General features: G+C 48.3%; 13 protein-coding genes across 13 annotated transcripts; 8 read left to right on the forward strand and 5 right to left on the reverse strand.

Annotated features, from left to right (window-relative positions):
• Positions 1–22: 22 nt before the first annotated feature.
• Positions 23–561, forward strand: N7481_007155 (uncharacterized protein; the record flags this gene model as incomplete). The annotated part of the gene is made up of 2 exons (XM_057266374.1): positions 23–35; positions 227–561. 2 exons carry the CDS (start codon positions 23–25, stop codon positions 559–561), a joined length of 348 nt encoding a protein of 115 aa, XP_057120575.1.
• A 492-nt stretch (positions 562–1,053) lies between these two features.
• Positions 1,054–1,312, reverse strand: N7481_007156 (uncharacterized protein; the record flags this gene model as incomplete). The annotated part of the gene is made up of 2 exons (XM_057266375.1): positions 1,054–1,107; positions 1,187–1,312. 2 exons carry the CDS (start codon positions 1,310–1,312, stop codon positions 1,054–1,056), a joined length of 180 nt encoding a protein of 59 aa, XP_057120576.1.
• Positions 1,313–1,666: 354 nt separating this feature from the next.
• On the forward strand, positions 1,667–3,897 carry N7481_007157 (beta-catenin-like protein 1; the record flags this gene model as incomplete). Its single annotated transcript, XM_057266376.1, has 8 exons — positions 1,667–1,693; positions 1,755–1,803; positions 1,867–2,209; positions 2,274–2,508; positions 2,558–2,651; positions 2,699–3,564; positions 3,631–3,748; positions 3,815–3,897. The coding sequence occupies 8 exons, from the start codon at positions 1,667–1,669 to the stop codon at positions 3,895–3,897; spliced, it is 1,815 nt and encodes a 604-aa protein (XP_057120577.1).
• Positions 3,898–4,668: 771 nt separating this feature from the next.
• N7481_007158 (DNA-directed RNA polymerase II subunit RPB2) lies at positions 4,669–8,510 on the forward strand (the record flags this gene model as incomplete). The annotated part of the gene is made up of 2 exons (XM_057266377.1): positions 4,669–8,273; positions 8,348–8,510. 2 exons carry the CDS (start codon positions 4,669–4,671, stop codon positions 8,508–8,510), a joined length of 3,768 nt encoding a protein of 1,255 aa, XP_057120578.1.
• Positions 8,511–8,874: 364 nt separating this feature from the next.
• On the reverse strand, positions 8,875–10,330 carry N7481_007159 (MCT family MFS transporter; the record flags this gene model as incomplete). Its single annotated transcript, XM_057266378.1, has 4 exons — positions 8,875–9,498; positions 9,555–9,802; positions 9,872–9,964; positions 10,021–10,330. 4 exons carry the CDS (start codon positions 10,328–10,330, stop codon positions 8,875–8,877), a joined length of 1,275 nt encoding a protein of 424 aa, XP_057120579.1.
• A 660-nt stretch (positions 10,331–10,990) lies between these two features.
• N7481_007160 (uncharacterized protein) lies at positions 10,991–11,533 on the forward strand (the record flags this gene model as incomplete). Its single annotated transcript, XM_057266379.1, has 1 exon — positions 10,991–11,533. The coding sequence occupies one exon, from the start codon at positions 10,991–10,993 to the stop codon at positions 11,531–11,533; it is 543 nt and encodes a 180-aa protein (XP_057120580.1).
• A 13-nt stretch (positions 11,534–11,546) lies between these two features.
• N7481_007161 (uncharacterized protein) lies at positions 11,547–12,135 on the forward strand (the record flags this gene model as incomplete). The annotated part of the gene is made up of 2 exons (XM_057266380.1): positions 11,547–11,633; positions 11,659–12,135. 2 exons carry the CDS (start codon positions 11,547–11,549, stop codon positions 12,133–12,135), a joined length of 564 nt encoding a protein of 187 aa, XP_057120581.1.
• A 2,272-nt stretch (positions 12,136–14,407) lies between these two features.
• esdC (GTP-binding protein EsdC) lies at positions 14,408–15,197 on the forward strand (the record flags this gene model as incomplete). The annotated part of the gene is made up of 2 exons (XM_057266381.1): positions 14,408–14,933; positions 14,995–15,197. 2 exons carry the CDS (start codon positions 14,408–14,410, stop codon positions 15,195–15,197), a joined length of 729 nt encoding a protein of 242 aa, XP_057120582.1.
• An 867-nt stretch (positions 15,198–16,064) lies between these two features.
• Positions 16,065–17,516, reverse strand: N7481_007163 (uncharacterized protein; the record flags this gene model as incomplete). The annotated part of the gene is made up of 3 exons (XM_057266382.1): positions 16,065–16,360; positions 16,418–17,289; positions 17,347–17,516. The coding sequence occupies 3 exons, from the start codon at positions 17,514–17,516 to the stop codon at positions 16,065–16,067; spliced, it is 1,338 nt and encodes a 445-aa protein (XP_057120583.1).
• Positions 17,517–19,483: 1,967 nt separating this feature from the next.
• Positions 19,484–20,413, reverse strand: N7481_007164 (uncharacterized protein; the record flags this gene model as incomplete). Its single annotated transcript, XM_057266383.1, has 1 exon — positions 19,484–20,413. One exon carries the CDS (start codon positions 20,411–20,413, stop codon positions 19,484–19,486), a length of 930 nt encoding a protein of 309 aa, XP_057120584.1.
• Positions 20,414–22,152: 1,739 nt separating this feature from the next.
• Positions 22,153–22,380, reverse strand: N7481_007165 (uncharacterized protein; the record flags this gene model as incomplete). Its single annotated transcript, XM_057266384.1, has 1 exon — positions 22,153–22,380. The coding sequence occupies one exon, from the start codon at positions 22,378–22,380 to the stop codon at positions 22,153–22,155; it is 228 nt and encodes a 75-aa protein (XP_057120585.1).
• A 256-nt stretch (positions 22,381–22,636) lies between these two features.
• N7481_007166 (uncharacterized protein) lies at positions 22,637–23,029 on the forward strand (the record flags this gene model as incomplete). Its single annotated transcript, XM_057266385.1, has 1 exon — positions 22,637–23,029. The coding sequence occupies one exon, from the start codon at positions 22,637–22,639 to the stop codon at positions 23,027–23,029; it is 393 nt and encodes a 130-aa protein (XP_057120586.1).
• A 1,955-nt stretch (positions 23,030–24,984) lies between these two features.
• N7481_007167 (LysM peptidoglycan-binding domain-containing protein) lies at positions 24,985–25,945 on the forward strand (the record flags this gene model as incomplete). The annotated part of the gene is made up of 2 exons (XM_057266386.1): positions 24,985–25,608; positions 25,664–25,945. The coding sequence occupies 2 exons, from the start codon at positions 24,985–24,987 to the stop codon at positions 25,943–25,945; spliced, it is 906 nt and encodes a 301-aa protein (XP_057120587.1).
• Between the last annotated feature and the right edge of the window lie 613 nt (positions 25,946–26,558).

Here is a 26,558-nt window from a genome sequence, read left to right on the forward strand (position 1 = left end):
TTCTGTTTGACAAGAACACACCATGGCCACCACCAGTAAGTGGCCAGACAAGGACAAACCTAGTCACATCAAAATGCAAGTTGAAATCTAACCAGAAGGTTGTTACAGTCGGCAACATGCCAATGCACAATGTGCCGTAAATGGACAGCCAGCCTCCTAACCCAATTTATGGTTATTTCGCCTGAACAAATCGTCCCGGCATTATCATCATTTCCCACCTACAAAGAATACTCATCTTCGCCCCGGCGACTCCGAGGGTTTTGCGGTAACTGCGGGAGTCCGTTGATATGGCGATCTGAAGATAAAACAGATACTTTGGATCTTTATCTCGGGACTATAGATGAACGATGGTTGGTTGGGGAAAAGGTGGAAGGTTCGGAGAAGAGGACTAAACATGGTGTTACTGTTGAAAGGGTTGGGTCTCTTGGAAAGGAGTTGTGCACTCCATCCGAGTTCCAATTTTATTGCGAGAATGCCATTCCTGGTATCACTGATTTGGTTCCGGGTGGTCGGAAATTCCTGGTAGAGAATGTGGACGGCGTGGAAGAGCTACCAAGTTGAGTGGAGAATTATGATGTGAAACTCATATGCGAACTCCATCATCCCGTGACCATCTTGACCAAATCAAATTCTTCCAAAGTAGATGCGAACTCCCCATCGCGGGTCAAGGCATGGTCTACATACAACCCTACTAGTACTATCCACCAGATGAAAGAAACAGTAGTTAATCGAGATTGGTATTCATGACAAAATGAGCAGGGCACGCATATAGTTCTCAGCAACATACGCCCCGTCCAACAGGCTATTATACAGAAAGATCCAGAAGAAAATCGAGTGAGAGATGCCTATGCACGATTCCCCAACCGACGCCAATATGCTTCATGGAATCCAGAGAAAACGGATGGGATTGATCGACAATTCATCCGGTAGGTTCGAGGGATAATGTTTTACATACTGTGATGATGAATTAGTACGGTTTCGTTCTGACGGCTGGTCGACGATGGACGCATCGCATCGCATCGCATCGGTGCGGGCGGCGCGGCGTGGCGCAACTTACGGAGGGAGGAGGAGCTCGCCGAGGCTGCTGTGGAGGAAGGCGACACCGGCCTAGAAGAAGAAGAAACGGTCAGTTTGGATGGTCTCAAGCGGAGGTCGAAGTTGAGGTCGAGGGAAGCCCTGCACGTACAGTGAAGACCATCAGGCTGCGGACAATGGTGGTGTTCTCGGGGTTGGTGGCCTCGTCATAGACGGTGTTGAACATGCTCTTGTTGGAGCCAGCGTTCTTGGAGAGGGCGACACGGTTGGGGGCCATTGCTGCGGTAGGATAGAAGAGATGGAGGTAGAGGTGGAAATGTAGTTGGAGTTATTGATGAGAGTTGAAGTTGAGTGGTGAAGTTGAGTTGACTTCGGCGGAGTTCGAGAAATCTGCGGACTGCGTGGTTGGTTCCTTCCGCCGCCCGCATTCTTTTGCGCGACTTCGCGACGAACTTGCATTTGCTCGGTTTATAACTATATGCCCTTTCCCTGGCCAAGGGCGTTTGTTTAGTGGAATTGCGCTCTTATTCTTTTCCTCTTTGCGACCCTGATTATCCCGATCAATCGTGGTCCTCCTACCCCAGAGCGTTGCGCACGCTACCATCTCCTTCCAACACATCACGCCGCAGCTATGACGAGCGTTGATGAGCTTTTCAAGGTCAGTTATATACAACCTATGTACCTCAAATCGCCGCAGTATCACTAACCCATTCAAACAGTCCGCTTCCGGGAGCTCCAAGCGCAAGTTCGAACCCGTCCAAGATCCTAGTACGCTCCTCCTCCTCCCACTCGCCGACTTACCACGAACTCTGTGCTAACGACATACCCAAGATGAGCTCTACAAGGCAGCAAAGACCGATCCCAATGGCGACGTGAAAGGAAAGGGCAAGGAACCGATGGTGGAGGACGACATGGAGGACGATGACGAGGCCGGCCCCGAGCTGCCTCCAGATTTCGAAGATGACGTACCAGACGACGAAGAAGGCCGATTCTTTGGCGGAGGTATGGAACAAAAGACGGCACAGGCAATGCAATACATCGACCAACAAGAGGAAGACGAAGCTGCGCCTGAGAAATTCGATACGACGTGGGTGCGCCGATTTGCGCTGAACTTTGAGAAGAAGATCTCCAAGAACGCCGAGCTACGAGCCAAGTTCGAGAATGATCCTCAAAAGTAGGTTGAATATTTGTATCGAATAAAACTGGAGCAGGGGTATATTGATGTAATCGTATCGCAGATTCATGGCCTCGGAAGCCGACCTCGACACTGAGATCAAGGGACTGTCGATTTTGTCCGAACATTCAGAACTTTATGAGGAATTCGCCAAGATGGGTTGTGTCGGATCCTTGATCTCGCTCCTCGCACACGAAAATGCAGATATCGCGATTGGTGTTGTCCAAATCATCAGCGAGCTTACAGATGAGGACGTGGAGGCCCAACAGGAGCAATGGGATGCCCTAGTCAATGCGATGGTAAGTGCTATAATATGTGCTGCGATAATAAAAGCTAACAATATAATAGATAGATGCCGATCTTATTGAGCTGTTGGCTTCCAATCTCTCTCGATTAGATGAAAATGTCGACACTGATCGGGCAGGTGTTTACTACATTCTTGGTATGTCTCCGTCTCCCGCTAAGTCAGCGCCCACTAACTTCTGCAAGGTGTCATGGAGAACCTAGCTTCTCAAACCGCACTCGCGGAGAAAATCGGACAAGACGCTTCAATCCTCCCCTGGATTCTATCCCGCATCCAACAGAAGGAATCCCCCGTAACCCAAAACAAACAATACTCTGCAGAAATCCTGGCGATTCTCCTGCAATCATCCTCCAAAAACAGAGAACGGTTCATCGGTCTTGATGGCATCGACCTCATCCTCCAACTTCTCAGTCAGTACCGGAAACGCGATCCGGAGAAGGATTCGGATGAGGAGGAATTTGTGGAGAATCTCTTCGATTGCCTCATCTGCCTTGTGGACGAAGACTCGGGGAAGGACAAGTTCATTGAAGCGGAGGGTATTGAACTAGCACAGATCATGCTGAAAGAAGGAAAATTCAGCAAGCCGCGCGCTCTACGGGTTCTCGACCACGCCTTCGGCGGAATCGGCGGCGGTCCTGCGTGCGAGCGACTCATTGAAGCAGCTGGTCTCCGAACAGTATTCGGCATGTTTATGAAAAAGGTAAGAAAGACTCAGCATCCAATCCAAGCCTACCCTAGCCTCGTCTCCAATCTTACACCATCACAGCAAGAGGGACAAAATATCGAACATCTTCTGGGCATCTTTGCCTCGCTGCTCCGGCTTTTGCCCGGTGGGTCGGCACCGCGTATTCGCACACTGGCCAAGTTCATGGAGAAGGACTATGAGAAGATTGGTAAACTGATCAAGTTACGTCGGGAGTACGCTGCCCGCGTCTCGCCAGTTGAACAAGCTATTGAGAAGGAACGCAAGGACTATTCAAAGGAAGATCAAGAATATATGGCAGGCGAGTGGCTCTCACGTCGACTCGATTCGGGACTCTTCTCGCTGCAGGTTAGTGCAGTGGTTTTCATTTGGTTTTTAAAGAATTTTTCCGGTACTAATGGTAATCAATTCTAGACCATCGATGTCATTTTGGCATGGCTGATTGCTGAAGATGACGGTGCTAAGAAGAAGGTTGTTGCGCTTCTTGCAGACCGGGACGAGGATTTGTCTTTGGTTCGCGGTACTTTGCAAGGTATGTTTGTGTTTCTATATGGAGAGGAGAGTATTTTGGTTCGGTGCTGACTCTATTGATTCGTAGAACAACTTCAGGGACTTGACGAGGGAGAGCCCGGTCAGAAGGATTTTAAGGATATGCTCAGCACTTTGCTGCAGTTTGTTTGAGATTAGCTGTTGGAATGTAATATAGTATTTGATGATCCACTGAAATCCAATGAACACATCAGTGAACCAAGTTGAAACCATTTGAACCATTATTTGAAGCTGGTCCTAATACCTACCAGTAGTAGCTACTATGCTAATTGAGTAAAACAAAAATACCTGCCTTGGAAAAACTTTCTGTTAGGATCAAGTTGGAAGGGGAATATATACTATCGCGGACTCGGAGGTCACTTCCAAGGATTGAGAAGGTACTAATGCTCCTCGGAGTCTAACACTGGGAAAATAGTACAAAGTCTTCCAATGAAAGTGAATAGTAACATCTTGGATGGAACTAAACCTGTATTTAACTTGGAATTAATTATTCAGTCGGTGCCTAGATCCCAGTCAACCATCTCCAGTGTGTATCACGTCTGTATAGTGTATATCACGTGATATCAACATCCATGGCACGTGACCCAACCTAGCGGAGCCTCGAATTGCTTAGAGATCAACTGAAGTCTTCAACTGCCATCGGTGATCTCTGCATCCCTCCAACCCCCTCACTGTCGCATCCCTTTCGCTTGCCTGTGACGACCGTCGTATCCTGCTTCTAGTCACTGACAGGTGGGACTGCGCGTTGGGTGAATTCTCACGGGCTAGATTGCCTTCCTCGGCCGACGCGCCTCCCTGCGCTTTTGAGGCTTCCTTGCCTTTCACTTTCGTCACCCCGATCTCCCCATTCTTACCTCCCCCTCCTTGGTGATCGCACCAGGGAGCTCTCACCACATCGCCACCATGGCCGACTACGACGAAGCCTACGAGGATGAGTTTTACGACGACGCGGATGAGGGAATCACCTCCGAGGACTGCTGGTCCGTCATCTCTTCCTTCTTCGACACCAAGGGTCTCGTCTCCCAGCAGCTCGACTCTTTCGATGAATTCATCTCTTCGACCATGCAGGAGCTAGTGGAGGAACAAGGACAAGTGGTTCTCGATCAAACCCTCCCACCCGCCGAAGACGAAGTCGACCCAATCGTCGTTCGCCGTTATGAACTCAAGTTCGGAACCATCATGCTTTCGCGACCATCAGTAACAGAAGGTGACGGTGCGACAACGATCATGTTGCCGCAGGAAGCCCGCCTCCGAAACCTGACCTACGCCAGCCCGCTGTATCTGAACGTCTCGAAGAAAATCATGGAAGGCCGAGAGCGCATGGTCGGTGATGGCGATGAGGATGAGGCCGAGCCCGACGAGGATCGGAAGAACCGTGGAACATACCTGCAATGGGAGACCAAGGATCTTCCTGAGCAACAAAGGAAAGAGGATACAGTGTTCATCGGAAAGATGCCCATCATGCTGAAGTCCAAGTACTGTATCTTGAAGGATCTGAACGAGCAGTCCCTCTACGCCTGGAACGAGTGCCCCTACGATTCCGGTGGTTACTTCATCATCAACGGTAGTGAAAAGGTTCTGATCGCGCAGGAGCGCAGTGCTGGAAACATCGTGCAGGTCTTCAAGAAGGCGCCTCCGAGCCCGACACCCTACGTCGCCGAAATTCGAAGTGCCGTTGAGAAGGGATCTCGGCTCCTCTCCCAGCTCGCGCTCAAGCTGTTCGCCAAGGGTGACAGCGCCAAGGGTGGATTTGGCCCAACTATTCGCTCTACCCTCCCCTACGTCAAGTCCGATATCCCCATTGTCGTTGTTTTCCGAGCCCTCGGTGTTGTCTCTGACGAAGATATCCTCAACCACATTTGCTACGACCGCAATGATACCCCGATGCTGGAGATGCTCAAGCCGTGTATTGAGGAGGGTTTCGTCATTCAAGACCGAGAGGTTGCTCTGGATTTCATTGCCAAGCGTGGCTCATCCCAGTCAAACCTGAACCACGAGCGCCGTGTGCGGTACGCTCGGGAGATTATGCAGAAGGAGTTGCTGCCTCACATTTCGCAGAGCGAGGGTAGTGAAACTCGCAAGGCTTTCTTCCTGGGTTATATGGTTCACCGTCTTCTCCAGTGTGCTCTCGGTCGCCGCGACGTTGACGACCGTGATCACTTCGGAAAGAAGCGTCTCGACCTGGGTGGTCCCCTTCTTGCCAACCTTTTCCGTGTTCTTTTCACTCGTGTTACTCGCGATTTGCAGCGTTACGTTCAGCGCTGCGTTGAGACCAACCGTGAGATCTACTTGAACATTGGTCTCAAGGCTGCCACCTTGACAGGTGGTCTGAAGTATGCCCTTGCCACTGGTAACTGGGGTGAACAAAAGAAGGCAGCTAGCGCCAAGGCCGGTGTGTCCCAGGTGCTGAGTCGTTACACATTCGCTTCTTCGCTCTCGCATTTGCGCCGTACCAATACACCTATTGGTCGTGATGGTAAGATTGCCAAACCGCGCCAGCTTCACAACACCCACTGGGGCTTGGTGTGTCCCGCAGAAACACCCGAGGGACAGGCTTGTGGTCTTGTCAAGAATTTGGCACTTATGTGCTATATCACTGTTGGTACTCCTAGTGAGCCCATCATTGACTTCATGATTCAGCGAAATATGGAAGTTTTAGAAGAGTTCGAGCCCCAAGTGACACCGAATGCCACAAAGGTCTTCGTCAACGGTGTTTGGGTTGGTATCCACCGTGACCCATCGCATCTGGTCAACACCATGCAATCTCTTCGTCGACGAAACATGATTTCTCACGAAGTCAGTTTGATTCGGGATATCCGCGAGCGAGAGTTCAAGATTTTCACCGATACTGGTCGTGTGTGCCGTCCATTGTTTGTGGTTGACAATGACCCGAAGAGCGAGAACGCTGGATCGTTGATTCTCAACAAGGAGCACATTAATAAGCTGGAACAGGACAAGGACCTACCCCCTGATATGGACGTGGAAGAGCGCCGGGAGCGCTACTTCGGATGGGAGGGTCTGGTCCGGTCCGGTGCAGTTGAATACGTGGACGCGGAAGAAGAAGAGACCATTATGATTGTCATGACGCCTGAAGATTTGGAGATTTCCAAGCAGCTCCAGGCTGGCTATGCACTGCCCGTGGACGAGACCAGTGACCCGAACAAGCGAGTCCGTTCCATTCTGAGCCAGCGCGCACACACCTGGACTCACTGTGAGATCCACCCCAGTATGATTCTCGGTGTCTGCGCCAGTATCATTCCTTTCCCCGATCACAACCAGTCGCCTCGTAACACCTACCAGTCTGCCATGGGTAAGCAGGCCATGGGTGTTTTCTTGACCAACTTTTCGCAGCGTATGGAGACTATGGCGAATATTCTCTACTACCCGCAGAAGCCTTTGGCCACCACTCGGTCAATGGAGTTCCTTCGTTTCCGCGAGCTGCCCGCCGGACAGAACGCGATTGTCGCCATTGCCACCTACTCTGGTTACAACCAAGAAGATTCCGTCATCATGAACCAGAGTAGTATCGATCGTGGTCTGTTCCGCAGTCTGTTCTACCGTACATACACCGATTCCGAGAAGATGGTTGGCTTGACGGTTGTCGAACGATTCGAGAAGCCGCTGCGCTCCGATACCATCGGTATGCGCAAGGGTACCTACGACAAGCTGGATGATGATGGAATTATCGCTCCCGGTGTTCGTGTTTCCGGAGAGGATATCATCATCGGAAAGACCGCACCTCTGGCGGCCGACGCAGAGGAGCTTGGTCAGCGTACTAAGGCCCACACCAAGATCGATGTGTCCACACCGCTGCGAAGTACCGAGAATGGTATTGTTGATCAGGTGTTGATCTCCACCGGAAATGACGATCTTAAATTCGTTAAGGTCCGTATGCGCACCACCAAGATTCCCCAGATCGGTGACAAGTTCGCCTCTCGTCACGGTCAGAAGGGTACCATTGGTATCACCTACCGACAAGAGGATATGCCCTTTACCCGCGAGGGTGTTGTGCCTGATCTGATTATCAACCCCCACGCCATTCCCTCTCGTATGACCATTGCTCACTTGATCGAGTGTCAATTGAGTAAGGTGTCAGCTCTGCGTGGTTTCGAGGGTGATGCCACTCCGTTCACCGATGTCACTGTCGACTCGGTTTCTCGTCTACTTCGTGAGCACGGTTACCAATCTCGCGGTTTCGAGGTGATGTTCAACGGCCACACCGGTCGGAAGCTGGTTGCGCAGGTTTTCCTGGGTCCCACTTATTATCAACGTCTGCGCCATATGGTCGACGACAAGATTCACGCCCGTGCCCGTGGTCCTACCCAGATTCTCACCCGCCAGCCCGTTGAAGGTCGTGCCCGTGACGGTGGTCTGCGTTTCGGAGAGATGGAACGTGATTGTATGATTGCGCACGGCGCCAGTGCATTCTTGAAGGAGCGTCTCTTCGACGTTTCGGATCCTTTCCGTGTCCACATTTGCGACGACTGCGGTCTGATGACCCCCATTGCGTAAGTCCATATTTCCCCCTTTCCCTTTCAGCTCATTCCCCGATATATAGACAATCCACTAACCACGTGAACAGGAAACTGAAGAAGGGTCTATTCGAGTGCCGTCTCTGCAACAACAAGCACCGTATCTCGCAGGTACACATCCCCTATGCCGCCAAGCTTCTGTTCCAAGAGCTGGCCTCGATGAACATTGCCGCTCGGATGTTTACCGACCGGTCGGGTGTATCGGTGCGGTAATTCTGATATGGACTTGACTCTATCTCCTTTTCCTCTCTATCTCTCTCTTTATTGTATTTTAATGATTTCGAAAAATGCGTCCGCTGGGTTGTTGCGGCGTCTGGAGGTTGGCACATCGCATCTTCTTTCATCTGGTCATACATAGTCAATGGATCATATTGCTTTTTTGTATAGTTCGCATAGCTTGTACACTACTAGTACGTTCCGAAACTGGCGCAACCGCCTACACTCCTTCAAGTTCATGTGATTCACGAGCTCACCGCCAAGAGATACTAGGTTTTATTAAGGGGGTAATCCCGGAATGTTAATATCAGCGTTCAAAAGTAGTGGACTCGAGTTTGCCATCAACATTTAATGTAAAACACTAAAAAACCTTGAATCCCCAACCAACGCTCACAGCTCTAGATAAAATAAAAAAAAGACATGCAAAAAAATAAGCCAGCCCGCAAAGGACAATTAAGCCATAATAGTTATCCAATCCCCCATTTGGTGGCTGAACCTTTAAAAGTTCGCCAGCAATTGGAATAGCAACAAGGGTACCCAGACTGACCAGAAAATAGGTAGTACCATAACGCTTTCCAAAATCTTCGGTTTTGGAAATTTGCGCAACGCAAACAGGGGAGAGACTAATTGCAGAGCCACTCCAAAATCCGAAAAGCACAGCGTACGCCAAAATGGCGGCGCGATTGGACTGGGATGGAAGCCAGAGAGCGAAAGTAATCACCGAACAGACGAATGCCGTTACGATCATCACATTAAAACGCCCAAATCGGTCAGCATAATATCCCGGGACAATCCGTCCTAATATTGACGCTGCGTTCAGAATAGGTGATAGGTTGTATGCAAAAGAATCACCCAGGCCACGAGATTGAGCATATGAAGGTAGATAAGTCAACGGAATCAGTAGAGCAAAATCGATTAAAACGATGGCAGCCGTCAACAATGAGAAGCGGAGTTCACTCAAAGATTTGATATCAATCTTCCCTTTCTGTACCGGATTTAATAAAGGTTCTCTGGTTCTCAAAAGCGCCACAGAGAGAGCACAGAACAGAACAGAACACTTATGAAGCCAACGATTCGAATGGCCCATGGGAATCCTAGGCTCCCAGCGAGATTGGAGACCAGAACAGGGAAAATAATACCTCCGATTCCTCCAGCAGTCGCTGCTACTCCCGTAGCCAAAGCACGGCGTCGAAGAAACCAATGAGCTATGCAACCAACGCTAGGTGTGAAAACCATGGACGATGAAATACCGCCAAGAACACTGAACCCCAGCATGAATTGATAATATTCTGATTTTTTTTAGAAAAGAAACGCCTTAGACCTGACGAATCAAGCTCGATTTTGTGGAGTAAACACACCTTCTGCCACGCTGAAAACCATCAATGATGCGACAAGTCCGACACACCCAGGAATCAGTAAAGGCTTTAGCCCATGCGCGTCAAAAATAGGCCCTGCTAAGTATTAACTTGGAAAAAGGAGATTAAAATATTCAAGCGGGAATTCTGACCAACTTGGATACTTCCAAAATAAAGGAAGAATATATAAAGACTAAATATCCAGCCTATGGAAGCTTTCGAATAGTCTTTTAATTGATGGTCTGCCAGCCATGCTTCAAACACACCAATCGTATTCATGAGTCCAAAAGACGGCACCATCGCACACCAGGAGCCAAGAACAACGCCCCATGCGCGCCAGCCACCGTCTGGGAAAGTTAAATCGCAGTCTTGTTCCATTTCGTTCAAGGACGTGCTCGAGGGGCTGTTATTGGTTCTCGCTGATGGTGGAGGTGATGAGTCGCTGCAGTTGTTTGCCTTCATTGTGATGCCACAAATCGAAAGAAACAAAAAGCGCCATACCACCTTCTCTAGGAAGTCTTCATTTATTATCTCTTCTCCCTTATACAATTTTTTATATGTATCCACAGGCTCTTTCAGGACGCCGAACACGCTAAACGCTTTCGGGAAGCCGCCAAGACAGAAGCATTTCCGTTCATTCCAAGGTCCTAATGGCAAACATTCCCGCTCCTAGTGATGAAGGCCCTTCTCGCAGTTTTATTAGTGGCATTAAGATAGCAATTGAACAACTGGCAAACTTTCTTATTGTATCATCTTAATATTGTGCGCTTACAGTGTGTCCCGAAGGTGATGCCACAACTTTCACTATTAGACTATTAGCTAAGCACGGTAGTATTGGAGTTTTGGCCGTGAGAAATGACAAAGGGTGACTCATTCTGGCTCATGCCAATCGACTGACGAAAGAATCCCTCACAATGGGACGGGGCAATCGATTTTAAATTGGCACAGTAGATACCACACACTTGGGGAATCTTCACATGCGGAAGAATAGTACTGGCTCCTCTTTTCGCTACGCCGCTGATATTTTCCTTCTCTCTCAACATCTTTTTGGCTCTTTTTCTGCAATCATTTCCCCCAAAGCCGAATTCTCAGCGTTTTACCCTCCCAAACCTCCATGACGGGATGGTAACCTGTCAAATCGTCTCCGTGGCCCTGCCTCGAGATGGCCCATTGGCTAAGACTGCCATCAAAGATATCGTTCAAATGTTTGCTACTAACAACTGGCAAATCCCGGATCCAGAAACACTGGTTGTGAAAAGAAATGCTGGAGCAAACCAAAACTATGTAATAGAACGACCAAAGATTGAAGGCGATGCGGATCTAGAACCTTGCAAAGTTCTCCTCAAACTCCACAGTGAACACGACAAAATAATCGACGTGTTCAAGGACTTAGTCCCCAACAAGCTCGAGGAGGCACAGCTATGTCACGATTATGGTCAGTCAGGCCTCGGTGCTAAGGTTTACGGGTTCTTCCAGACAAAGGACGGCACGTTGGGAAGGGTCGACGAGTTTCTGGATGCACGCAATTTGGAGCCTGAAGATGTGGAAGATGCAAGCATCCGAGCCGATGTGGCCAGAGGTTATGCCACTTTTCATTCCACGAAGACTCAACTGGAGGAGAAACCAGTTCAGATTTATTACGATGTCATCACCAGGGGGGCTTAAAAAGTATCATAAGATGCATAAGCTTAAAAACCTCTTCTATGGAAGAGGTATTAACATGGATGATCTCATTGATTACGACTTTGCGTCGAATATAAGGCGGGTAACAGAAAGGCTGGAGTCAATAGGGGGGGAAGAAAGGATGGTGCATTCACGATGTACCATTTACGAACGTGATGGTGAAGAACAACCCCAAACAAGGAGAAAGCAAGGTCGTCCTAATAGACTTTGAGTTCGTCTTTCGAAACTACCGAGGCATTGATATTGGTGGACACTTTATGCAAAAGGTATTCAGGTGGGTTGACGAGGACGGCACAACGGCCAGCTACAGGCCTTATACGGAAGAGGAGAAGAGGCGCTTCTGCGAGGAGTATGTCGAACAGTGGAACCGGGAGACTGGTGACTTAGATACGGGCGAGCAGGTCTTTAGGGAATCTGAGTTGGGGTACCTGCTGGCTATAACCTGGGACATCCACAACATGCTTTGCTATGTGGAACAGGAGAATAGCAAGGAACTCCTGAACCATTTGGACCTCTTGGCTTTCAACAAGCTGTTTGAAGACTTTGTAAACCAATACAAAAGGCTTGAATTAGACACTCTCTAATATGACCAACGGTATCATGACATTTGACAATACACAAGGATGCGTGCGGGTAGGTGGGAGGTTCTTTTTATATCAATGGAAAAGGAGAGGGCGGTACTGCTTATCATGAGGGTGGGGTCCGAGGACCCCCATACAACTTGTGATGAGATAGGATAGTCCCGGACATTATGCAGTCTATATAGATGGATGATGGATGTATTGGACAATGTCTGGCAAATCGAGGGTAAGAATCTCCCCTATTAGGATAGCAGGACCCTAATATGCACGAGCTTGCGAGATCGTACTAGTCTTACACCCTGGCTGCGCGTGACAGTGTCGAAGCGCATTCTGGTTACCTACCACGGCGATGCTTTGGTTGGACATGATATTATGACAGTGAACGCGTAGTCGCAATTTAAACCAAAGTAAAAAATGACTTGATCAAACCAGACGAGATTTGAACGTTTTTTCCCCAAGGTTACCTCCAGGGCTACATATCCTAGTACAACTTCGAAGTTTCTGCATACTAGTGGACGGGGACACGATATTTTATAGCCCCGATAGACCCTTGCTGTATGTACTTGTGTCTGCATGAGAGAACCTGAGGCTCGATTCTAATTCCTAGGTTACATGCTTGTACGTGAATCTAGCATACATCACTGTCCAACTGAGAGATTATCCATGGCTGTGCGTTGCCGATATTGACCAGACGCTTTTGTTGAGAATCGGCATATTTACGCTATGATCCATTGGCAACTACTCACCTCTCAAGTATTTGTTCGCAGTTGGGACCTGCTCCGCGCCACAATATTGAAAGAATTCGTACGCCGTTGGAGGATCGCGTCTTGCGGTGCCAATAAATTGTTGATATTTTGGCAGGGATTTGATTCGTTATGCTTGGGGCTTGGACTGGGCGTGCTGTGGCTTTTGTTGCAGGATGCAGTGCTGCAGTGCTGCACGATGTGATAAGAAGGATTCTACGTCAGGGAGCCTCTGCTGAATAGCAGTGGTGATGTGTTGATTGGATCTGACTTTTCTCCTTTAATCTAGTATCATATTCATGAGTTATCCTCTGTATCAAGTTCTTCTTTGTTGGAGGAAATGATAATTCAGAGGCTGGGCGGTCGGATCGTGCGGGGACAGTGCACTTTCCTCTTTGATTGACCCGCCTCGTCGAGTCCAGTCAAGTCGGCGAAATTCTCCGAATTACGAGGGAATGGACTGTGCGCATCAGAATCCAGATGACACGGGATATATGTCATTTGCGACCGGATCGACAGGTTGTACCTGGTACTTGCACCTATTTCCGTCCCGTCGCGGGAGAGGATTCAATCAATATGAAAGCATTTCTCCATTAATTGCAATTAATTCATTACAAACATGACCTTAGATCCTTCCACAGGGATTGATCCGCACTCCAACCACGGTTTCGTCTGCTAATAACCTTCTAACATGCGGCTGGGGTGCCCTGTACCCGGTACATGGCCAGACCTTCATGCAGGCCGTCCCGAGAACAAGACAAGTTGACAGCAGCTAGAAGCCCGGGATTGTGAACAATGGGGATCCTGAGATCTGATTCGGTCAGCCCCTCATGCTAGGTCTCACCGCGAGCGTCAACTCGGCATAATCAATTGGATGTGACGGGGAATCAACCCTGCAGCCAGCCCATCACTGCGCAACACACTCAAGCACCAATGAATCGCGAGAATTACCCGCCCACATCGATGGGGCCAACATTCTGCAGCGCTGATCGATTCGATTCCCTTAAAACTGGCCATAACCGCCCAGGCGGATTTCTTCTTTTCTTTCTTCAGCGAGCGTTTGTTTGTTAGAGCTGCCCATTTTTCGAGTGAACTCCGGCACTGGTTGTCAAGTTCTTTTTTTTCTTCTACTATTCTACTATTCTAATTACTGCCCCATTTTCTAAGCCACATTTCCAACCAACCAAAATCATACTCTGCACACAGTTCGAGCTGCGCTCTCTGTGTCCTTGCCCACCCCATTATTCAGCCTCGCCGGTTTTTACACTCGAATTCTTTCAACTTTTACAGTCTGTGCCTCATCGTTGCCGGTCAACGTACGCCTTGCTGTGCCAGCTCTATCAACAAATCAATTTTAATCTAATCTCGCTCGGATATACTTATTATATTCTCATTGTCGTGGACCGGTTCCCTTCAAAGAGCATCAACATCAACTCAACTCTGGTAGTTTTGTTGTTTTACTCTATCTACGACAACTTTATACTTTATCTTTACAACTTTGCATCGTCTTTTGACCTTAACACGTCTTCATAATGGCCGCCGTTCAACTCAAGTTTTCTCTGCGCACCTCGTCCAACGTCAGGACCGTCCACCTTGTCGGCTCTTGGGACAACTACTCTCGTCAACTGCCTCTGTCCGCCGAGGACAAACCAGGTGCATGGATGGGCAAGTTCCGCTTCCAATCCTCCATGCTTCAACTCGGTAGCCGCTACTGGTACTACTATATCATGGATGGCCACCACGTCTCGCACGATCCCGCCGTCGAGTACACCGTCGAGCCCACCACCGGCCGCAAGCTTAACATCCTCGATGTCCCCGGTGGCAAGTCCAGCCGTCGCAGTGAGGCCCCCAAGGCTCACCGTGCCTCAACCAATGTCGCTACTGGCCGCGCTCTCTCGCCCTCCAGAATCCAGCACCCCAAGCCCTCCAAGCCCTACGCTTCCCGTCAACTTCGCGAGGCCGAGTACGCTCCCACCGTCGACGACCTCACCCGTCGCTTCGCGGGCTCCCGCTTGTCCGATGAGTACTCTTACTCCAACAGCCCACCCAGCTCCGCCGGTTCGTCCCTGTCGTCCCGCTCTTCGGGCTCGACCTCGCCGTCCTCTCTGTCCTCTATGAGCGATCCCCCCCGTGCAGTGCCGCTGTGAACGTTACGGCATCACTCGTAAGGGTGACCGTGTCAAGCTGGACTGCGGTGGTAGCCGCTGTGGCTACATCTCCGAGTCCTCCGAGGCCAGCTGCTCCGAATCCGAGGACAGTGATGAGGAGTACCGCCGTGCTCGCCGTGGTGTCCGTCGCCAGGGCATCGTCGTCCGCCGCTAGGAGCTTTCAGTCGATCATTACCCTTGGGCAATGAGATACTGCTTTGCGAATAATCCACCTGGATCTTGGCCGCAGGAGCCCCGGTCATCGTTCTTTGCTTTGCTTGATGATTTCTACGAAAGATAACGAAAAACCAACACAAAATCACAAAAAAAGAAATATAACCCTTCGCCGCGGGTGAACAGGCTTCACTCCGCGAGCGAGTGGGGAATATACTGTTAATTTAACCGTTGCGGAGGGAGAGCAGAGGATAAAAGACATCGATGAACCCTATCCGATGCGCCAGACAACATGCCGCTGATTCCTTTCCTTGTTCTTTGCATGAGGATCAGACCCGGTAATACTGTTATTGACAAGCTTATCTTGCGACCTTGCATTGCAAGCCATAAGGACAATTCTGCTCTGTGTCCTGCATTTAGCCATTTGCAATATAAATCAGGCTGGGATATAGCCCCGCGGAGATATTTCCGAAGAGCATCTAGATGTCATGAGTTATTCGTTGCTCAGGCTTTTTGTCTAGTTCAGATGCTATGAATAATGAGAAATGACTCGGATCTCTTGATTTCTTCTTACAAACGTACTAGTAAATTTATTGGAATTACCTCGTTTCAAGTTCTGGGCTTAGACATCAATGGGAGGGGAAGGTGGAGCCCGCAAGGTATCAATGATCTTGTAGATCCCCTAGATATTGAAGGATCTGATATAGGAATTTCTTCCTAGTCAATGCGGGGTTTTGATAGTCAAGTCTTTTTCCTCTTACGTCAAATATTATCTAAACCACCCCTCACATCTGTAGAACGTCAGAAATAAAGACACTGCCACTGTTGAGCTTTCATTATAATGTTAGACTGCTAAGGTTTATTTACTTCAAAATAGACCCTTCTTGTCTCTAGTCTTGCGAAGTAAATACCACAAAAACATCAATTCAAATGCACCAAGAACCATGGTAATACCACCAAATAGTTGAATGCCGAGAAAATTGAGATTTTCACTACTACGAGAGCCAATAGAAGCGAGTGCTCCGGCAATTGGAGGTCCCGTCAGCGACGCAATGCTGCTGATGCTTTGCGCCATTCCGAACCAGGTTCCCAGGGATGTGGAGTCTGGGCAGACATGTGAAAAGACACTTGGTGGAAGAGGAACCAGGGCACCGGATATGCCACCTAGAATACTGTATTAGATACATCCGCTTAAAACTCGCAAAGAAGAGACTTGCTCACCGTAAAAGGCCGAATATAGGATAAAACGCGGAAGAGTGTTGGCACTTATCCAGCTCAGACATAGAATGCCCGAGAGCAAAGCACAAAGAATCCATGAGACCATTGAGCCGTAGTAGTGAGCTAAACAGGTTGTACCAACGCGGCCGACTATTGATGAAGCCTGTGAGATCACGAGGACATAGGAAGCCAGCGACTGTGATGTGTGTAGCGTCGTCTGCGCATAGGTCGGAATGTAATAATACGGCGTTATGTAACCAAGGTAAATTAAAAGGTTGGCGATGGTGAAGCTCCAAAAAGGAAGATCCTTGAATGCTCTCAAGTCAATCAGCTTTCTGGGTCGACTGTCATCAATCTTCTCCATCGCTTTTCTTTGGGAGAAGAGAAGAACAGCAGCGACAGTAAACAAGACAAGCATCACCAGCCCCATAATGCGGACAGTCCAGGCAAAACTTGTCTTGAGGATAAGCTGGTTGAACATGATGGTATAGATGATGCCTCCTGCGGGTGCACCACTTGTCGCTACACCCAGAGCCAAAGCTCGCCTGCGTGTAAAAGAGCGACTAACCAGTGCAATACTGGGTGTGTATAACAGTCCAAATCCAAGCCCCATGCATACACCTTGACTTAGGAAGATTTCGTAGAATTCATGAGAGAGGCTGAGCATCATGAACCCAAAAACGGCCAAAATACTTCCAGACAAGAGCATGACCGCGTAGTGGCCACGATCAAAAAGCGGGCCGGAAAATAGGCCACAGGCAATCAGAAGCCAAGATTGAATGGTACCAATCCATGATATGGAAGATGCCGTGAAGGATGGAATGTAAGTAAGTGCATAGAAACTTTCGAATGTTCCAAACGCAAAGTTTATGCCCCTTTCAAACAATAAGCTTCTCGGATCTACTTCTAGCACAGCATATGGTTCAACTCACCAGACATTGAACAAAATTAAAAAAGCACCAACGACTTGAAGAGAGCCATGAAGGCCATCATCTTTGATAAAAGCGGGTGGAGATGTGGGTGAATCTTGAGTTTCTACCGCGGCAGATATACCCCGCTCATGGGCATCGAGTTCCGACCCCTTGTTGAATTCCGAGGCCATAGCAAACCCTTTCGAAAGAGAGGCTAGGCAAGAAGAGATATTCTACCGATCGAAGTGGGAAACCCTGGAAATGCAGGCTCACTGGCCACGGACAAAATACTTGTGTGTTCAGTTCTGACTTAAGGCACGTATGCGTTTGGGGCGCAAGACCGACCTACTAGTAGATATCATATTTGGAGAAACCCAATGTATCAGAGTCTGTACCCAATGAAGTACGAAAGAAAAGCAGTATGATGGGGTTGTTAATGGCAGATTTTATTTCTTGGAGCAGAACAATGAGGGGAAGTTCCCAGTTACCTCGGTTTGGTTGGGGGGGAAGGGGAGGGTTTGCCGAGACCCGACTAGGAGTTTGCCAGAAGTATTTCACAGCTGTGAAACCAGGTATAGTTCAGGAGCAAGGATATTTACTATCACAATACTTAAGTCAACATTCTACAACGCTTCATTTACATAAAAAATACCTCTATCATGAAAATGACATTAATGTTTCTTTTTGCGTACCCAATTAAAAGCAATTTGTATCAAAGTCGAAGGCGGATGAGATTATTGCTATGAAATCAATAGACCTGGAAGAACAGTGGGTTTTCAATAGGCTCCTAGATAGAAAGTTAATGGTGATTTTAAGCCAATTGGAGTTTCTGTGTGAATGACGCACTGATCAGTTGAGGAATTTAGTACAATTTCGAACCCACTGAGGCGTCCTGACCAGTGCTACGATGAAGAAAACAACGCCTCTACTGCAACACGTTGCCCCTTCCCTACAAACACAGACTGTCAATGTAAACATCTACATACGATAAACTTCTGTGAAAAAGTCTAGCTAATATGTTTATAGGCCGTCCGGACTCGATTTGCGACCAAACCTTAAGATCAAAAGTTGAACGTCAACAACAGCAACAACAACAACAGCACGCGACATCACCTGATGACGGCGATGATGATAACTTCAATTTTGTCTTACGCCACCATGTTTCTAATTCACGAATGGCGTGTCCGTCACACATTACAAGCTCTAAAAGAGAACACGAAGTTGACATGGCAAGAAAAATGGCTCAGTCCGACTCACCTTCACAAATAGATTAATACTTGGGACCCATTCAGTCTTGCCAGGAGACATTGCTCAAAGTGTGCATCACAAAGAGAACTGAAAAGCTCCCAAGGGACAGGACCTCGGCAATTTCATGGTCTAATACCGACAAACCAAGGGCCTCACCGACGCGCCTCGATATCCGAGAGCCCCAGATCATGGCCTCATGAAAATGGATCAAGTGGATTATTCGAGATGATACTTTGCGTAAGTATCGTCGCAAGCTCGAGGCACGCAACAAGTTACTTAATGCTATGCTTCGGGGCACATTTGTCAGGTTGGTACATTCTTAAAAAGTCATATACCCTGTCTTACGTTCTTGACAACTGGGTACAATCTCTCCAATTAGGTCTTTTGCCGAGCTTATCGAGGCTTCTTCAAGTCTCTCTGGGTACCTCAACCTGCAGAATTACAGATCTCAGAACACTAGTTCTCCGAGTTCTGGCCCTTCCAAGGGACAGGCAGGCCAGTACTACCACAATACTCGCTACAATCCCCCCCTACAACCAAGCTGCAAGAACTCCCCTTCGCGATGTAAACTTATTCATGGACGAGTCGAGGAACAAAGTCGCTTATTCTTGATGTGCTTGGTCGGCGAGGAGGGCAGATAATCAAAATCTACCATAGCCAGGAAGTTACAGTTACCCAGTCCCCTTGGATTAGCGGGTAAATTCGTCACAAGCGTATAGCACAAAGAACCCCATCATTCGACATTCATCAGACTTCCGCGAGAATAGGTGTTTCGAGGATGAAGATGGATATTTGTTCCTCAGATCATTAAATCTCGTTCTATATTTGACCAAGCCAAAAGGCAAAACTATCTACAAATGGGAAAATAGCCTTCTCTAGCCCCTATTTTCAAGCAACTTGAAACCAACCCCTACTTAGGCCCTCTCCCAATAACCCCCTCAAGGAAATCAAACCCCTCCCTCTGCAACCACCAAGTCTTCGACCCAACCTCCATCATAGCCGCAAAAGTGTGCTCCTCCCCAGGTACCTCAGTCATTCCACACCTCACACCCGCCCCTTTCAATGTAGCGAGGAAACCCCTACTAAGATCAATAGGAACCATCGTATCAGCCTGCCCATGCACGATATAGGTCGGCGGGAACTCAGCCGTGATATTCCTCGCCGGATCCACAAGATCAAATTTAGTATCAATAGTTTGACCCTGAGGGTAAATAGCACTTGTGACCGTTCCGCCCGCAATCTGGGTAAAAGCGAATGCGTCTCGGGCCTTTGAGAAATCAGGACCCTTCGACACGCCGGATTCAGTCTGACCTTCTAATGAGACAGAGGAATCCGTCGGGATGGGGATCTCGTCGTAGATCTTGTTGAGGAATTCCGGGGAAAGATCTTTGGGTAGTTTCGCGGCGACGTGGGGGATTGGTTTTGACCAGAGTGGATTTGAGAAGTTTACTGAACCGTACAGGGAGAGGATTGCTTTCGCGGGGATTGGGACGTTGAAACCCTGTATTTCTTTAGCTTGAGAACTCCCAAAAAAATGGATTTCGTGGTAGATGCTTGGTTTCTGGAGGATACATACCAAGCTAAGAGCTAAATGCCCACCAGACGAGGTTCCGAATGCAGCGACATTTTCCAGGTCAGCCTGATAAGGTCCGTGGTCCTTTAGGAATATATCGAGGTGGCCATCGTGAATCCAGGCTAATAGATCGCGGATATCCCGCATCGGCCCGTCTAACAGGTTCACACCGGGGCAAAGCCGATGGTTCGGAACGAGCACGATCCAGCCTCGGTCCAGGCAGTCATTTACCTGGGGAATGGAAACCATGCGGGAGTGTCCAAGCATGAAAGCGCCGCCATGGATGTCAATGACTGTGAGTATGTTAAATTTGATTCTCGCGACGATTAGACGGGATTGCTCGGACCTACCGACGGGATATTTTTGGGGTGACGACGCGTCCGACGGGGGCAGATAGATGTCGGTGGAGATCTTGCTGCCGTCGACCTCTTTGTAGAGGGTTGTGAGGGGGGTTATCGGTCGACATGATGTAGCCTTGGTATAGTATATGTACTACTTTTGAATTTCTGCGACAGGTGGCGTGAGGGGGGAGTTTTATAGCAGTCGATTGCCCCGGACTGGGGAACTCGGGAATTCCGGGCGGGGCAGTCGGATGTGATGGAGAAGAGTGGCAGGAAAAGCCGAAAAATCGCCAAATTGCATTTGAATCAAACTTAGAGAGCAAACCGATGTTTGTAAAAGATTCTGGGGTGAAGCAAAATCTGAGTGTGTTTGAATGTCATACTAATGGATCAACTAATCGATAAAGTGCGAAGGGGCTGTCAGCAAAGTTTGACCAATTTGAGGCTGAGTGTCAGTTCCTCCATTTAATTTCCGAGCCAGCGAATCGGAATGCAGATCTCATCTTTCCCATTCCATGTATTCTATTGGCAGTAAATGGATAAATGAATGTCAGCAGATCGAGTGGCTGAGACAGCGCATCCAACGGCGCCCCCGGGTCTCTGACACATAACCCAAGGAGAAGGCACTCGATACCAAGCATTTCACCAAGCGCCACTGGCACATTCGGATTCTATTATAATACACCAGGTCTGAAACCTGCCGAACTCATGATTCAAGACAATAGAACGCATGTTTCTGGGTCTATTATCTCAGGCAAGGGGAAGCTGCAATAAAATGACATCGGACTCCATATTCATCCCAACGCATTTCTCTCTACTCTACATTTTACTGCGCCAAACACGAAAAAAAGAGTGGATGTTGTTTCATATTAACTGATAACGACAGAATATACTCGCTCGCCCATGCAGGATGCAGTGCTACAGAACCAGCGCAGCAAAAAGAACGCAGAAGAAAAAGAAAAGTCAAAAGTCAAAAGCGAAAAACAAACAAAACAACTTCAAGCAGCCCATGCAGCCTACTACCCGAGTAGAAACAACATGGCTAGTCTTGGAAGCTGCCAAGGAAGATAAAAGAAAAAAGGAGCAGTGCAATGTACTTTACAAGTCGTCCCGCGAATCCACAAACACGATACCAAATGCGAGAAACGAATTGAATATAGTGCTTTTCCTCATCCATCGTACAGCGAATTCCACCACCAGACGTCGTGAGGCGATTATTGTATTTCGCCCGGAAACACAATCTGATCAATCACATAGATTAGTCCAAGCTGAAAAGGCGACCGGCGCCCATCCTGATTCCCCTTCCCCTCCCCCTGCCCTCACTCATCATTCATGTCTCACCCGCCCGGGGTGATGATTTTGATTCTGTGATTGTAGAGAAACGAAGAGCAGAAGTGTTCCAGTCAGACCTCGTAACCGCATGAAATTGAAAATTAAACATTGTCGCACATTGTCTCATCATCGCATCGTCCATAACTGTTCTCATGAGCCCCGACCCGAACCAAACAAAACCGAACCGAACTCTTCATCAAGAAGAGTTCCCCGGAGGAAGATCATAGCATCGCATAGGGTAGCGTGACAGATAGAATCGTAGAAACGTAGTGATAGCAAGTGGTTTGACCAGCCAGTCTAACCTGTAGACTGAAACCACCCCTCTACGCCGATCTACCTGCCAGATCCCTTCGAGCTAGAGTATCCAGAATCAGGCCAGCGGCCAGTCGTTGGTGAAGTCGGGGAGGAGTGGGAGGAGTGTCGTGCACAGGCGTAGCCAACCAGCACGGTCTTTTCTTGAATGGAGTGGCCGCGTTGGCCGTAGGCGGAACAAGGGTCAATGGAGTGTTGGAAGTAAACGCATTTGCAGACGGAGTAGCGCTCGACGACCTTGTAGCACATTTTGACGGGAGTGTAGATAAGCGAAATGATAATGAGGGTGGTGATGGTTGAAGGTGTTAATGTAAGGTTGAGAAATGCAGAAGTTCAAAGCTGTCGAAGCGAATGCAGCGAGTTCCAGCCCGAAGTCAAGTTGAAGAGGAAGTGGAAGTGGAAGTCAAAACCGAACACAATAAAGAGAGTCGTCAACGATTGCAAGAGAAAAGAAGAGAATATAAAAAGAAACTTGGGGAGGTCGAAAGAAAGACAGGTCTGCACAATGAAGAAAAAGAACGTTGGAAGTCACAATCCCGGCCGGTTATATACACCTGGAACAGAACGAAACCAAACGGAACCAAACCAAACGACTCCATCGCTCACCTCTGACTCCTCGCAGATCATCTTAGTGGAACCGCGCATTGCCCTGGCCCGTGAAGCAGAGCAAGTGCAAGACCCGCATGCAAGGCCATCCAACGGCCAGCCCTATGGGACTGGACTGGCCGCCCCAGGCAGAAAGGTCAGTGAAAGTGGGAGGGGTCACCGGAAAAGACCGACGCACGCGCCAATCGGTGGATACGACGAGCTGAAGATGTCGGAGAGCTTAGCTTGGTATTGTTTGCTCAGCCAGTTAGCGTTGGGGGATCTTGCCCTGATGGAGTACAGCGTGGCCTAGCGTACCCCGGTTGGCGATCCACTTAGTCAGTTCGGATGGCTATTAATAAGGGGGGTAGGTGATTTACGGAAGGTACGGAGTAGGTGGTTTCTGCTCGTAAGTTGGGTTAAGGAGATGTTATGATATTGATGTCTGCTCAGTCGTTCAATTGGAAGAAGTGATGCACTCAACCTAAGGTAATGAACACATTCTAGTTCAATACAATTTACTAGAAAACAATAATAACTAAATCAAAATTAAAGTAAAAGAAAACAAGTCCATAGTAATTACTTCGTAGTTCATGTTCATGTCCATACCAAACTCTACAATACAGACGCGATGCGTCATGTCGGGACCAAGACTCAACTCAAACTCGGAAATCACCAGCCCATCACAGCCCCACCACCAGCTCTCTCCTTCGCCACACTTCTCATAATCAACGCCAAACCAGAAAGAGAATCCTATCAAACTAAACCAAGAAAGCAAAGAGCAAAATAGAACACACTGAAAATGGAAAAGGAAGAAGGGAGAAAGGGAGGAATGTGGTGTGGCTTGGCAAAGAAACGGTGAACACACCATAAATCCCGCCGCGGTCAGACATCCATTTCGCGGATGGAGTCGGTGAGCTGGTGAGCAGGAAAGCAGTGCGAGGCTGAAAGCACAAGTGGATCTCACCTTCATCCTCATCTGTGGCTTGGCTCCGCATGTTCTGCCTTGCCCATTGCCCATTGCCCTGCTTTGCGTTTAGAGTGGAGTCACGCTAGAGTCTAGCACACTCCTCCGACTGGTCAGATGTATTCCCAGTATGATGGAATACGCTGCCTTAGTCTGATTTAGTGAGTTTCTGCCTGGGAAGCCGGGCACAAGGTGGGGGCTGCGCCTCATTTCTGTCACTGGAAATTGTGAGTTACATGCTACTCCGTACACTTGTTTAGTTTAGTTTAGTCACGGCCGCGGATGCAGGTGCAGATGCAGATGCAGATGGTGCCAGCTTGGGAGTACACCGTCAATGTGTGACTGATTGCTATACATTAGATGTTGGTTTGCGGGGGAATAGTCGGTGACTGCAGAATGCAGAATGCAGAATGCAGAGTATATGTACGAGTACATGCGTACTAGCGGTACATTGCATAATATATGCACGTATACACACCAGATTTTGTCTGCCAGGTGGGGCTTTCCTTTCTCGGCTGCCGCCGCTTTTATGAGGGCGCTCAGGGTCAGGCCCAGTGAGTAGATGTCAGCACGGGCTCAGACTCAGTGATCGAATCAGCCCAGTCATGTGATGCCTGACTAAGGCATACTGATCGCTCAGTGACTATTCAGGGCTGCTCAGGGATCACTGAGTATTGCTTAGTGATTATTCGATACCTAGTTGCCCCTTGATGTTCTATATCTAATTAGCGTTTGTTCCCTAGTATGGCTCTAGCTATTCTGAAATCGGCATAGGCCTAATAGGCTATCTATTCTGTAATAACTAGCGCGCTGATATCTGTAAGCTGATTATGCCCGATTAAAAAAACAGCACTAATTCGAGGACTATAGCCTTAATTGGAATCCCGCTGTGGGCGAAAACTGTACAGGTATACACTATGGGTATTGGTATTGCGTCGGAACAAAGCCACAGAGTTCAATCGGTCAAAACCAGACTGCGGTTTCTCAATGGTATCCTACATGGTCGTATTTGCCCCCGGCCCCAATGGATACAAACTTTTCTCCCACTCCTGCGCAAGACGGTATTGCAAGTGACTGTCAGGACTACTAAATTATGGATGAGGTAGGAGCTTCTATCATATCTACTGATACCTTGGAATGCTTGCTGATACAAAGTAGGATGATACCTGTGCAAGTATCGTCGCTTCACAAGGTTTTCTTTCGGAAAACAATTCATCGAGTAGAATCCCGCCGTTGGAAGCGACTGCTCGGATATTAAGACAGGATACTACTATTGTATCTGGAACGGGACTGCTTTGCCCATGCCTTCGACTACTGATTCATTGCCATCTTCCGTACAAACTGGTATCATCTCCAGCTGCACTGCTTGGTATAAAGCAACTGACGGAGATGACTACGATTTGATCCCGGAAGAATTTGGCACTTTCTCAAAATCAGACTTCATCAAATGGAACCCGGCTGTGAATTCCGATTGCTCTGGAATCGTGATGAATGATTACCACTGTGTCGCCGTTACAGGAGCTCCTACCACTAGAACTGCATCAGCATCTAGCTTGCCGACTCCGACAACTCCTTCTGATACTATCTCGGACTGTGCAGACTACTGGCTCGTTTCCGCGTTCGTATTCCCTTTCTATCGCTCAAATGACAAAGCTAATTATATCAGTGATGACAATTGCACAACAATCGCTCAGACAAACGGAACTTCTGTTTCCGACTTGGAGACTTGGAACCCTTCTCTGAAGTCAAATTGCAGTGGACTTAGCTCGGATACTTACATATGCGTTGGAGGTCCCAGCAACGATACCAGCTCATCGACAACCGCCGGAACCATCACCGATGGGTCGGGTCAATCCAGCACCTCCCCTGCCACAGCAACTGCGACAACCACATCTACTAGCATAACCACTCCATCGCCCGTTCAGGTATGTAAACTTCAATCGGATATTGTAAGCCCGCACAGTACTAACACAAAAGCAGACTGGAATGACAAGCGGCTGTATACGATTCTACAAGGTTGAGAAAGACAAGGACTGTTATGACATCGCACAAGATGCGGGTGTTACACTCAAAGACTTTTATAGCTGGAACCCTGCCATGAATGGAGACTGTTCGGGTCTTCAAGCAAGCGAATACGTTTGTATTGGGAAGTCTGGATATGCAACAACCATCACCACTGGCTCACCGGTCCCTGTCACGCCAACTCCGACCCAGGTAGGATTTAACCCACAAAACTTCATTCAAAGAAAGGTTTCAGCCTAACTTATATCAGACTGGGATGGTGGACGGTTGCCTGCGGTTCTACGATGTCCAGAAGGACGAGGTATGTGGCGATATAGCCTCCTAAGCAGGTATTGCTACATCGTAAGTTTCTTACTAGGCATATCCTAACTCATTTCCCCAACTAACACCATCAACATAGTGAATTTTATAGCTGGAATCTAGCTGTAAACACGGACTGTGCAGGTCTGCAAGCATTTGTCTTCGTTTGCATTGGAACTAGAGGACCTATCACCACAATCACCAGTGGAACTCCAGCGCCGGCGACAACTACCAACTAGATAGTACTTGATTTCTATTTCAATTTTTGCCTATCCAGCCTCATACTTTTAGTCTATGTATGAGCTCATAAAATAAAGCGCCTTTACTGCTAGATTCATGTCTCATGCTTAAAGCCTACTAAATATCTCATGTACATTCAGCGAAGGTTAATCTATGATACCATTCCGTGTGCGTAAGCTCCCATATACCCTGAGCCTCGGCTCTCGGCTTCATTGCAGGTTGCCAATCAAAGGGCACACATAATTGCAATAACTTCCACTCTCGGCTCCTGGCGAGACGATCCCACGGTCCCATTATCTCATTCATTTTCTCC

Source organism: Penicillium waksmanii (assembly GCF_028829765.1).
Source record: "Penicillium waksmanii strain IBT 27052 chromosome Unknown utg000007l:1.0-4314555.0:1.0-4317578.0, whole genome shotgun sequence".
NCBI classification, from domain to species: Eukaryota; Fungi; Ascomycota; class Eurotiomycetes; order Eurotiales; family Aspergillaceae; genus Penicillium; species Penicillium waksmanii.